Genomic DNA, 13,645 nt, shown 5'->3' on the forward strand with positions numbered 1-13,645 from the left:
GACCCAGTCCCTTTCAGCGGAAATCGATAAACATGCGCAAAGACATCGTTTCTTCTTGCGCGCTAAATTCAAGATGGCGTCCGCGACAAGATCAGTGAGGTAACCTTTGAAAAGTTTATAATTTTCTATGCTAACAAGCTCTTGCGCTATTGTAATCGATAGATAAAACGTTTGCGGAGTAAAAATTTGCACAGATCCTAAAATAACTTAATGCGTGCGGTTCTGTTACGTGCAATGCACTCTTCAGGTTAGATTCCAACCTCACCATCTACCCACTTTCTAGTGTTAGCTGTTTATCAGCAAACGTGCCTTGTAGAATAGAAGGGTTCACGGTAGTGGCAAGTAGGGCAAAGTAGAGCAAACATAGCGGAGAATTTTATGGGAATTTGATGTCAACTAACTTGGATAGAAAACATCCATACACTTAGCTTGTCTGTATTAAAATGTTTGCAACAAACGTGAGAGAAATGCATGTATACCTGCCAACTCTCACGTCTTAGGCGTGAGTCTCAAGCCTGCAGGTTGAAAACTTCGATCTCACGCCGGCTCACGCCTGCGGGCCAATTTCTCACGCCTGATTGAAAAATGTGAGTTGTTGCCGTCTTATTTGACACAATTTCCAAAAATATGTTAACTCAGACCCATGTAAGGAACGAAAACCGTGTGTAAAATGAATAAATGACAATACCTTCCTCGCGATCTCTGATTTTGTGGATAAGCATTTTCTCGATAACTTCGCCTTCGGCAAACTTCGCAAGTCTTCAGAAGACTTCAGACTTCTTCGGAAGACTTCGGACTTCTTCGGGAATCTTCGGAAATGATCGTGTCGTCTGCAAAAATCCCAGCACTCCCAGGATAAAAATCTCACGCTTATATCTCAGAAAAAGTTGGCAGGTATATGCATGTAGGGAAACAATACACATTTCGTAAGCTTCCCACTGAAGATTTTAATTTTTACACTGCTCAAATTTGTTAAGTAAATCTTTCACCAGCTACCTATAGCTTTCAAGCCATGGATGTACAAGATATTGATCAGATTTTTATGATGTTATGTGACATCAGATTCCCATGACACTTTATTTTCCACTATGTTTGCCAAATTTCAAAATGGCAAGCAATGACTGTGAACAGGGCTTGAAATGATTTCCGGTGAGTCTCCGGACACAATGACCGGCCAAATTCATTTTAGCTCCGTCACGTATCGTTCTGGCCGGTCAAATTTAGAAGATAAGTAACTCTTAAAACAGGGGCCCATGAACCAAAACTGGCATTATATATTTCCAAAAAAGTCGTTGCTTAGAACTTATAGCACTTTAAAACGCTCATTGTCAACAATAAAAATAAATTAATGTACACATTAAATTTGTCCAGCGCCTCCAAATATAATGTTTTCTGGTGTACATATCATGGTGTGAGATTTTGATTCTAAAACTCCACCAGTAATCCATGTTACTCCCCATTATTTGGGAAGAAAATTGACTAACAAAAGTGAAAATAGTTGTAATTTTTGGTGACTGGAAGTGCGTGAACCCTGATGTCTGTAAACAACTGTTCTAGTTGCATTTCAGCCATGATTTCAGATCAAAGTTCCGCAATACACAGCGACTCGCTATATACTGATAACAACTGAAACAACTGAACAGCATGGAAATTTTAACATTTGTTTCATTTTCAATATGACTGAATGTGACCCAGTCAAAATGACTGGCAAGACGAAAGGTTGACCGGTCAACTCCCCAAACAGTCCAGACATTATCCGTTGACCAGCTGTTAGTTCGAGCCCTGGTGAAACCTTTTATACAGGTCCAATATTGGTGCATTAGCAACTGAATAGCTTGGTAGCGTGTCAGTCAAAGTTACCTAAAAAGATGACCCCGCATTATATACAGGTACTTAGGACGGTCACTTCATTCCAAGCCAGATTGTTCCACTTTAAAGTGGTCAGATTATTTCACAATATAGTCAGAACTTTTCATGATTCTTTAAGCCACGAGTGGAAACAAGGGCACTACTCGTGTGTATGCCTGTTTCATTCTTTTTAACCCAAAAAGCCAAAAAAGTGCGCCTCACATAGAGTTTTACACTGAAACTGTGAAACGATCTGACTATAAAATGGCACGATCTGGTTTGGAACAATCTGGCTATAGAACGAAGTGACCGTAAACTTTTAGGTCTAAAGGTTGTGTTAGAAAAAACATGAATGAAAAAAGCATTCTGTATTAAGCTTTACTTATTAGCTGTGGCTGTGTGGGATGTGAAATCTACTTTAATTTATGCAAAAAGATGAATATTATCCCTCTTAGTAAACTTAGTTACTGCAAAAATAAGCTCAAATCAAAGAACTGCTAAACTGACCTCCTTATTAAAAAAGAAGGAGGCAAGCTGCGCTTAGAAAAATTGAAATATGTCAGCATGATATGACTTTCAACATTTTTTTAAATTTTACTTTGTTGTTATAATCTTGGTATCAGGAAAAGGTCAAAGAAGAATGAAGATGTACCAGAGGTATGGTTGGTTTTAATGACCTTTATTTGTTTTTTGTTGATGTTGTTGTTGTTTTTTAATACTTATACAAAAGACATTAAGGTAGGTATTGGGTGAAAAGGTAAATGAGTGACAATGTAGCATTCATACATATGTACCACAGGACTCCAAAGTCCTGTCAAAGGCCTGGTTTCTGCCACATAAAAAAACGGTAACAGTTAGCAGGGTCCCCACACTGTCTGCGTCGAATAGCCTTTGTTCAGTGTATTAGTGTGAGTATATTTATTTACTGTATTTCTTTTGCGGTCAGTAAAGTTGCCTCCTATTGTTGTTGATGAACTTCAGCACCATCGTTTTATCCTTGTTTGCTCATGTGAAGTCATGTTTTTGAGAGTCTCATAACATGACTTTTGCAATTCCAAGTCAGCAAGCTCTGGTTGCCATTTTTCCCCGGTAGTGTACATAAAAGGTTCATACCAATATTAATTCTTACTTGCAGATGTGGAGAAGTCTTTCTCAATTTGATTCTCTTAGAGGAAGGTCATTAGAAACACTGTGCTATAGGTCTTTTGAATGAATTTTGTAGGGGCTTGTGACTTCATTGCATAATTCCATTTTCAACAATTCCAAGCAATCTGTGGCTTCTTTTATTATTCATAAGACATCTTTCAGGGCCATTTGGAAGAAGGCAGTTGGTTTTGCTTGTTTGTCACTATGAATAAAAAAATACTTTTTAACCCATTCGCTCCTGGAGATTTTGCCGAAAAACGCGTTTTGAAGCTAGTCGAGTGGTTTTCTGGTCACTGTCGTGCTATAAAGGGCTAAAACTTACCACAAACCGGTTTACAGGTCGTACACTTGGCGGCCTTCTGATCCAGATGCAAAACATCAGCTTGCGAAGTTCGGGCATGCGCAGAAAGCAAAATTTCGAGATAGTTTTTGGCTTTAAAAGTGACACAGCAGTCTTGACTTTTACTTTTCGCTTTTTCTCCTCCCTTCTTTTTTCGCTTTTCTTGCCTCAATTTTTTTTTCTCTTGCTGGGCATTTAGTAGGCTTCATTTTGGTGGGAAGAGTTTTTAGGAAAGCTTTTAGAATCTTAGGATTAGGTGAAAGGAAAGGTAGGTGGGCAATGGAACAAGATTTTCATGGAGATTTTCAGGTCAATGTCACGTGGTTTTTTGCTTCTTTCACCGGTGTCCTTGACTGAATTGTGCTCATTCTGGTATGGTTTGAAAGATCTCTTCACTCTACACAAGTTAGCGAAGAAAGTTGTCCTTGACCGTTAAAACTGATGACGTCACAAAGGGTAGAAAGGACCTGGATCCGCACGGGTGGTTACGGGCGGTTCAGGGGCGAATGGGTTAAAAGTAATCAATTTTTTATTAGCACCTAAATGATTTAAGTCATCATTTCTTTTCATAGGATCTAGGCCTGCAGGCAAGTGGATTCAAATTCTCCCGGCAAAGCCGTTATCGAAAGGTGAATTATCATCTCATCAGCTTTTTTGTGATCCTTCTTATCAAATGTATACAACTACTGTATTAATATTTTAAAATGTTTCATTATGGTTTCATTCTTAAGGTTAATCAAAAGAAAGGAAGTGCAACCAAAAGTGTACGTAAGAACAGAAGATCAAGCTTTGCCCAAGGAAGAAAGAAACGAAAGTCTCTGCTCTTCTCATCTGCTCCTGAAAAATCTGGTAAGTACTACTTAATATATAATAATAATAATAATAATAATAATAATAATTATTATTATTATTATTATTATTATTATTATTATTGTTTTTTTGTTTAAAGTTTTTTTCATTTCTCATAATTTTCTTGGAAAGGTTTCTAGAGTTACTTAATTGGTGGCTTAAAATGTGTGAAATAGTCTTTGGATTCATGGAAAACACTGTGTAGCTGTGAAAGTCAATTCAAAGTATGTCCACTTTATGAAAGTTAATGTTATCATTATTTTGGTCTTCAAGCCGTATTTATGTTCTCTTGCTCAGACAGCTATATACTGCCAAACAAAACTACGGTCCTTGCTAGTTGCCTGACACCTTTTCTGACATAATTTTCTTTTATTACTAAACAAAACTGTTGATGATAATCATATACACTCATAAAAAAGGTTTTGACAGATGATGTAAAGCTTTTAAATTGGGTCATGTTAGGTCATTTTGAAAAATTATCTAGGCAGGGTTTTTTTTTATCAAATTTAAATTTTTAATGAATAATAAAAAATAAAAATGTTGAGTCATAATAAACCACTACCGTACCTGACAGCTGACTGATTGATGTCATTGTTGCATGCACACCTTTCATTTATTTGATATCCAATGTCTATGTACAGTCCTCAGCAATTCATAAGAAACAATTCCTGCTTTCTCATCCCAGAGCACTACAAAGAGATTCCCATAGATTTGCCACCTGAGGCAAGATTAAGAAAACTATTTGAGGCTTGTCTCAAGGTAAGAAAAACTTTTCCTGTCAGTGACACGTATAATATGTTTAAACAACTAAAGACTCTGAAAAGTAATCCCCAAAACTGTCAATGTTGCTTCTATCCAGCAACAGCCCCTAAAATGTGTGAGTACTAATGGTTACTTTTAAAAAACAGCTATTAACAAGGGTAACTCTCAAGCGAATTTTTTGGTTAAAATTGTTGAAAACTTAAGTTGCTGTTGCTGGCGCTGATTTTTGTGTACTCTTTTGTGTCTCTATTTTAAGTACTATTAAAAAAGTAATTAATTTTTACATTGAAGGGTTTAACCTTTTTTTCTTCAATTATATTAGGATGCAGTAGAGAAACTGGATAGTAATTTGTCTGAATGCAGTGTTGATGGAATTCCTAACTTTGCTGACGAAGGTAGATATAATGCAGGATCCTGAGACTCTTAACCCCTAACTCCATTTAAAACACAAATTTCTCACGTTCTTGCTGATTAAGTGTGGATTCAGACTTTATTCTCCTGTTACAGTAAGACCTTTAATCTCAAAGCTAATTTCCTCTGTAGGACAAGAATAGAATACAGATGGAGTACAGGCATCACTCTCACAGTATATTGAGAGCATTTGCTTTTTTATGAGGTTTTTAGACCAGAAGATATGGTTATCCTGTAAGAATGATATCTGGGCATGTAGAAAAAATGCTCTGACTGTTTAAGACACTCTTGTACAATATTTGATCATCTCCAGTAATGTGTACTACTGATTGTAGCTTCAGTGCTACCAGGCTACTTTCAAAAAATGCATGTTCAGCATAAACAAAATCTGCCTGTACTATTGAAATGAATTTAATGGCATAATTTTTTTTTTAATTTTTTGAAGCAAAGGAAGTTTTCACCCATTTGCAAGCCCTGATATCAGAAAGTGATATAATAGACGAGGCTTTTAAACCACCCAATAGTGACGTAAAGTAAGTGGCAGTAACATGTATTGCTGTTAGTTGCTGTGTAACATTGGTTGCCAGGGTGGTACTCCCTATAATGACATATACGGGGAAGCTCCGCCCGAAAGGGGTATCTTTTTCAGGCTTCAGGAAAATGAAAGGGGAGGGATTTCACTAGTTGAAGTATATGAAAGGGTTGGGAAACCTGTCATTTGGGTCTGTAAAAGTGCTCAAAAGGGCTAACAGATGAATTTTATGGCTTTATAAACTCGAGAAAACGTTCTATTTTTGTGATTGATTCCTATTTAAAAGACAGTGCATTTACAGCAGTTAAAAGGGATGCAAAGTTCTAAACAAGGTATATATGGGGAGCAAGGGTGGCGCAGTGGTGAGAGCACTCGCCTCCCACCAGTGTGGCCCGGGTTCAAATCCCGACGTCTAAGCCATATGTGGGTTGAGTTTGTTGTTGGTTCTTCCCCTTGCTCCGAGAGGTTTTTCTCCGGTTACTCCAGTTTTCCCCTCTCCTCAACAACCAACATTTCCAAATTTCAATTCGACCAGGGATCAGGTAGATAAAGAACCACTGTGTGGATGTGCTACCTACCACTTGTCAATAGAAGATAAACGAAAGTGGTACCTTTTGCGTGAAAAATGATATATAAAAGGGTAGGGGGTTGGACCTTGGGGTGGAGCCTCCCCGTGTAAACATTTGTTGAGTACTCCCCCCCCCCCTCCCTAGGGCATTGGTTTTCCTGTGTAAATGTTTTTTTCTTGTCATTGAGTTTTACTGTTGTGCCTACTTTTTCCACCCACCATACACATGCCCACAAATTGACATGCACCAGAGAGACATCTGGAAACAAGGCAGCTCCTGGATATTAGGCTTAGTTCAAGGATTGTATTGAAGAAAATTGCTGTTATTTGTTTTTATCCTCCATACAACATCCTATTACAAAATGTCATATTGTGGTCAAGAAAGTGACAGCAAATAAATGTACCAAACGTTTTAATTCATGTGCAGTAGAGTTGTTGTTTTGATTATAAAATCTACTGCTTGTTTGACTTTCCTGATGTGTCATTATTGTTATGGCTTGCAGTAGCGGCCAATTTTTATCATTTTTAATAGCACTTTGGAAAGATGTGAAATAAAAGACTGTATGGTATTTACGCACTCGTTTTTGTATCAGAAATTTCACTCGTCGGATTTCTGATACGTCAACATATCGTGCGTACAGCTGTTAATACTGTATGCGCGCACTTTCCATGAAGTATTTTATATCTACTTTTTTGTTCATACAGGCAAATTCCCAACCCCAAAAATCAGGAACTGGAAGCAAAGCTAACATCATGTTTGGCTGTCACAGAAAGGTGTGTTTGTGTGAGTCAGTAAAACGTGCGTGTTTAACCCTTTAAGACCCGAGAGTGACGAAAATCAATTTTCTTCTAATGATATCAATACATAATCAAGAGAAAATGTTGTGAGAATATATAAAGTAATCACTTTATGGAATACGATGTGATCTTCAAACAAATTCTCCCAACTAATTCATCGAGGAAATGTATGGAGATCAGTCTTGAGAATTTGTATTTGGATTTAAGGGGTTAAAATATTTCCGGTCACAGGTGGGTGTAGTCCCTACCCAGACGTTTTTTTGTGCCTTCTTGCAACACTCCTAGGAGGGTTCACTGAGGGTTGCACGACGACTCAAAAAACGGCTGGGTAGGAGACTTAGTTACAGGTGATTAACTTATATTTAGTAAAAAGCAGTACAAAAGTTTAAGGACTACAGCCTGTAGTTCCGTCTGTAGAGCGCTTTACTGCAGAGCGAAATGTCGCAGGTTCGATTTCCGGGTCCGGACTACATGTAATACTCGGGGTCTTAAAATAATTGAGAAATGAAGGTACTTCCTTTGCTCTGCAAATGAATGAGACGTAAAAATAATGTCCTTTTATTACTAGTAATAGTTGAAACTAAAGCTGACCCCGCTCTGTATGTTGTCAGTCAATTGTATTCTTGGTCTTGGTGTAGCTCTTTGAAATATACAGATTCATTAAATATTTCCACGCATTATACATACAATAGGTGAGATAAAAGCAGAAATGGAAGATTCCATGCACTGATTCTGGTCAATTTACGCAGCTTTGATCAAAACACTCTCGGCGTTTCGACAATTTTTTTTAACTAAGACGATACTTAAGACATTACTTTGTTTGAAAAAAGCTTTACGGAGGGTCATCTGTGAAAAAGGAATACATCAGTACAGAATTTTAACCTCATTTAATTGTGGACGAATTTCTGTAATCGTCTACCTTTGACAGTCTACATTTTCGCGGTGCCAGCTGCGGTGCGAAAAGGACTACTACGCACTTAACCCATACCGCGAAAATGTAGCCTCTTCCCGAAGAGTATAGTAATCTTCCATCGTGCCCAAATAAACTAGCTTGATTCACTCTATCCTGTCTAGCAAGCATTTCCGTGCGGTTTAGGGGCAAAGAACGAGGAACGAGAGTCAAAGACAGCGCGAAAAATGGCGTAAGTGAAAGAGCTCCTCCCCTCACTTTCATTTTTTGGCTCTTGTTTCATTTCTCGCGCGGCCAAAACCCGAGAATCCCGTTCCTCGGCCTTTCTTTGCTACGAAACCAAACGGAAACGCTTGCTACGCAGGCTAGTCTACAACTCGTCAATGGGACTTCAAAATCCAATGCTTCGGACGCCAGTGCGCTGAGTTTTTCCCGACTTTTTAAGGGCTCAAAACATTGTTCGAGTTATGAAGGGTAAAATTATATAGAAATGATCTGAGGGTAAACAAAAATTACTTCGAGTTAGCGGGAGGTTCGAGTTTACGAGGGTTCGAGTTACCGAGGGTAACATTACAGTAAATATATGAAGGAAATCCAGGGGAAATCGATTTTGGTTCGAGTTAGCGAGAGTTCGAGTTATCGGTAGTCAACTGTAGTTTAACTGTAAGTACTTTCCTTTATATATGGGCGAACTACTAGGATGCCTCCTCGGGATTTCGCCCTGAAGGCGAAATCCCTGCGGGGGCAAGAAGTACTTTCGTGCTAAATACACAAATTTTTTCACACCTGTCTCATACACGAATCGTTGTCTAAATCACTGTTCGGTTTATTAAAGGCACAGCTCAAGCTTTTTAGTTTATTTTCTCGTAAAATTACAACCATGGAAGCTTGGTAAATGTAACGTCTTCTCAATAGCCTCGTCTTTTTTATACACAAGTATTATAACAGATGCGGCTAATCGAGTGAATCAATAACATGCGGAAGGGAGTACGTGTAGCCTATGCTAAACGCGGGAAGGTGAAACGCGTGTGCGCAACTTACAGTTTTACTTCTAATTGATTGACAAAGTGTCGCGAGATTTTTTTAGCTAAATGCAAATCATTGCAAAACCCGTAAAAACCCCTTGAATGTATTATTTCATGTGTTGCTTTTGCTAGATTGAAGACAGAAAACGAAAAATGGGATAAACTGCTTTCATTCCATCAAGAACAGGTGGCAAAGAAAGAAAGGTACAGTAATACGATTTTCCTTTATGTCTTAATTAATATTTTCTTTTTACCTTGAGTAGTTTCCATCCATGCGTTTCGGGTATAGGAGACAGCATTGTTTAAAAACATTTTTTTGTTATTCAACGAGTGAAACAATGAAACAATCTTTTATTACAAGAACCCATGCGTGTCTGGTTGACAATTATCAATAGGTGACATCAGCGTGAGTATCGCTATAGAATGGCAAGTTAGAGGAGTCAGGTATAGCTTATTCTCTATTGCATCTTTTCCTTTTTTTCATCAGTATACTTGTACTTTCTTCTTTAAAACAGACGACAAGACGAAGATTTCAAAGCCACTGACCAGTGTCCAGACTTCCTCTCTCCTGAGCAGCACCAATTGCTTTCTGGGAAGCCATCAATGAAAGGTTTCACGGAGAGGCTTAGCACAATGAAACAAGAGACAGTGACACAGGTCTGACAAACCTACATTGTACGCCCTGATTTCAAAGGATCTTTTTTAACCCCGAAATAGAACTTTTTACCGATACGGCGGCCATATTTAATTAATTAGATTTAAGGAGTCTTATGGGATGCTCGTGGGGCATGAGCACGATCCGATATACTCGCAGTAGTATTTACGCGCGCTTTTCGGGCCAATTTTTCTCTAAGTTTTCCCTAGACGAAGATTGTAATGGGAAAAACTATCCTTGTACCGTGTTTGGATGTAACAATGATCACCTTTTTGCCGAGAAATAAACAGTGAAGTTCTCTTTTTGCCCGAAAAGCACGCGTAAATGCTGAGCGAGTGCCCCCTGGGCATCCCATAATACTCCTTAAATCTAATAAATTCAATATGGCCGCCATATCGGTAAAGAGGTCTATTGGAAACTTTCGGTGCTCAAAATGCGATCGGTTATTTTGGAGTCCAACTTGGCTACCCCAAATAAGGACCAAAATTTATTCTGCGTGGCAGGCGCCGGTTAATTTTTTGGTTGGTTTTATTTAGAGCGCGTGCGTCCTCGAAATTTCTTTCTTCGCCCTTAAAATACTGGCGCCTGCTACGCAGGCTAATTAAAGTTCTCTACTCCGTAAGCTACAGGGAAAATAGTTACAAGCTTTCGGCGCGATGATTTCTGGGAGTGTTTGGGTGGACATTTGCAAGTTACTTGTTGCGTTTGGACACCATCGAGCGATTACAAAGCTTGTCCACCGAATAGATAACAGGAATCTTTGTGCAGAAAGCTCTAAACTGAGCTTTTCTTCTTTTAACCGATTGTGTTTCAGGTTAATACAATGGCACAAGCAATATCTGTGGTCAGGCAGTACGAAGAGACAGCCAAAGTCTTCGTTGATAACCAAGTTAAAACATTTTGTAAGTAAAATAATGAATTGTAACGAGGAAAGTACTAGGACGTTCACGACTATCAGAATGAAGGCAAGCGAGTCTTAGGGCGCTTACCATTTGTCAGAACTGGCCGAATCCAGTCGTGAACAGATTTCCTACCTCGCGTCTCGGTCTATATATCCACCGCTATTCACCTCCCCTTCAGGGGATAGTTGTATCTTATCCAGTTAGGTAAGTCTATTTCTAAAAGTTATTATGATAGTGATCGGTTTTGGCGGAAATTTCGAGGGAAGACTGATATTTTACTTTCAAAATGACTGGTCTGAACGCCCAGTTCTGACTTTTGGTAAGCTCCTCAGTTTCCAGCCGTGTGCTGTGGCTTTGCAGTAAGAGGCCGTGCAAACGAGTGTCTGAAACTTGGTAAAAATCGAATTAAGGGTTTTTTGAACGGCCGCAAAAGCTTAACCATGTATGTATTTATTATTGTTTTAACCCTTGGCTTAAATTGTAAGACTTGAAAATACTCGTTAACCATTTTATTTCCTTGTCGAGTTTTCCGCGTCTCGCCCAAATCACTATATTCCAGATATAAAATATATGCGCTTGGCCTTTTTTTTCTTATTTTGTATGTTATGATTGGCAATCTGTTCTCTATGTTTTATTTCTTCTGTGATTGGCAATCCTTTAACCGCCGCTACATTTGGTGAACAAAGACCTACTTTTTTTTTAGTTTCTAACACTGATTTGCCTTTTTTCTCTCTCTCTGTCTCTTTAATTCTCAGCTAATACAACGTTTGAAGGTACAAACCAAGTTGGAACGCCGAGAACAGTTATTCCAAGGCTGCTGATGAAACTTTTTTAACTTCTTTACCTTCAATATTGGATAGAGTCTTTCCTACCCATCATATTTTTGTAACTGCTCTTTTATACATTTCTGTAGTATAATCTCGTGGTGTGTAGAAAGCGGAAAAAAAGGAGCTTTTGCTTCGAGGACTAGAGTCAGTAGAGTCAACATACCAGAAGCCGTGAGGCATGATCTTAACATCCTTTAAAGAGACTCTAAGATACCTTACTGGCACTAATTTTCGCTGGACTTGAGTAATGCGATTTTCGCGGTTGCAAAAAAATCGCAAAATTAAAGTCCCGTGTAAAAGGCAACCGCGAAAATTAGCGACGCGAAACTTAATGCCTTGTAGTACAAGTTTGTTATCAATCTAAGACTCGTTTGAAGACTTTGATAAGCTAATTGGTTTGTAGGCAGACATATCGTAAATTCTGGACTGCACTGGAAAGTAGGTTATAACGTTATGCTTTGTCAAAACGAAATCTTCATTTCTCCATTGTGAAAATGAGTCAAAGTAGATCACTTTTTTATCGAGAAAGCTAGTTCTCTTTAATACGTTTTTATTTTCACGAATCGCGACAGTTTGAGAAAGGTTCGCATTCATGGCCAACGCAAGAGTACCTTTCCTCTGTTTTGCAGTCTGTGCGAATTGTCGTGGCTTCGGATTCAGGTTCAAAATATAAGTACTTTAAGGATTCTGCCCAGGTAGGAATGAGCTGTTGTATAAATTCCGCATCTGAGATTAAATCGAGCACTGATATTGTTGCGACATGACATGGGATGGTTTAATTTCATTGTGTAAACATTGTCTTGTATATCACTCTCTATGCATAAAAAAATCCTATAAACAAGGATCCTCGAAGACAAATCTACAAAACTACAAAAGACGTCAGTTTAATGATAATTGTAAGGCCCGTATGTTTGGGCCAGTGGAACAACTGTCAGGAGTGGGGTAAAGATTTTGCAGGGAGGATGAGGGGATGGGTGAGGGTCAAGATGAGTTACTTTAATGAACGTGAACGCCTATCTAGACTTACAGTAGTTGTAGTCGATATTTTGAAAAACGTGAATGCAAAAGGTACTTAGAAAACACTATGTAGTAGCAAAGTAAGGGAGCTTCTCTCGCAGACCGCAGACGTTCCTTTTAATTATAAGACTCGCTCTATTTCAGCCTCGCTCCAGACCTTTTGTTTGACTGTTCGCGCGTACTTGAATAGGTAAGAATACGGACTGTTTTGCAGTCTACCCAAATCTACTTCCAGTACCAAACTCACATATTTTTCTGTACTAGAAAAGCTTGGGCAATTTAACCCTAAATAATAACAATCTAAAGCTGTACCCTGACTTATGTAGACCTTTCTCGTGTTACTGAAAACAAAGGCACCAACTTGAGGCTTGAGTTGACAAAATACATTTGTGTCATAGTTACAAGATTGGAATGGTTATGAATCCCGTCAGATTCCCTTGTGATATGTTTTCGTCCACCTGACGGTGCACAACGTTCAATAGCATTCTTTTGATCTTATTGACCAATGAAAACGTCGCATTGATTTATTCAGTCACAATTCGTGAACAAAAAACAAAGGATTTCAGTTTGAATTGAAATATTTGAAATGAATCATACAAAGGATTGTGCTCCGTCAGGGAGTTTCCAACATAAACTTGAGCACCGGTTGTTTTTATCTTTGATATTTGCTGCCTTCAACAAGATTCCTTTACTGTGTTTGCATGAAGCCTCAAACTTGCTTCGTTGTGTGTTTTGAAGCGGAAAGTTCGTTTTCACTCCGTTAAAACCAGTATTCAACTAATAATACGTGGTCAGAAAAGCCCCTTTTCGTAAGAATCTTCCCTAGTGGCATCACAATAAAAAATAATAGCCGTACAAGAGGATAATAACTCCCAAGAGGAGAACTGGGTATACTCATATGACGACTGTCTGTCAGTCAGTCTTATTCTTACCGACTGCATTCGTTTTGTTTAGCATCAAAAGCCAAACAAAGTGGTAATTACAAAAAAATCTACAAGTGGATGCAAAAACTTTCAAGGTTTGGTAATAAATTACAAATATCAGTTCCACCCTTT

General features: G+C 38.4%; 1 protein-coding gene across 1 annotated transcript; it reads left to right on the top strand.

Moving 5' to 3' along the window:
- Positions 1-66: 66 nt before the first annotated feature.
- On the top strand, positions 67-12,337 carry LOC140937201 (uncharacterized). Its single transcript, XM_073386734.1, has 12 exons — positions 67-99; positions 2,472-2,505; positions 3,907-3,963; positions 4,066-4,183; positions 4,869-4,942; positions 5,268-5,340; positions 5,802-5,889; positions 7,162-7,230; positions 9,322-9,393; positions 9,705-9,846; positions 10,659-10,746; positions 11,502-12,337. The coding sequence occupies exons 1-12, from the start codon at positions 74-76 to the stop codon at positions 11,579-11,581; spliced, it is 921 nt and encodes a 306-aa protein (XP_073242835.1). The 5' UTR covers positions 67-73; the 3' UTR covers positions 11,582-12,337.
- The last annotated feature ends 1,308 nt before the right edge of the window (positions 12,338-13,645 follow it).

The sequence above is a fragment of the Porites lutea genome, chromosome 5 (assembly GCF_958299795.1).
Source record: "Porites lutea chromosome 5, jaPorLute2.1, whole genome shotgun sequence".
Classification (NCBI taxonomy): domain Eukaryota; kingdom Metazoa; phylum Cnidaria; class Anthozoa; order Scleractinia; family Poritidae; genus Porites; species Porites lutea.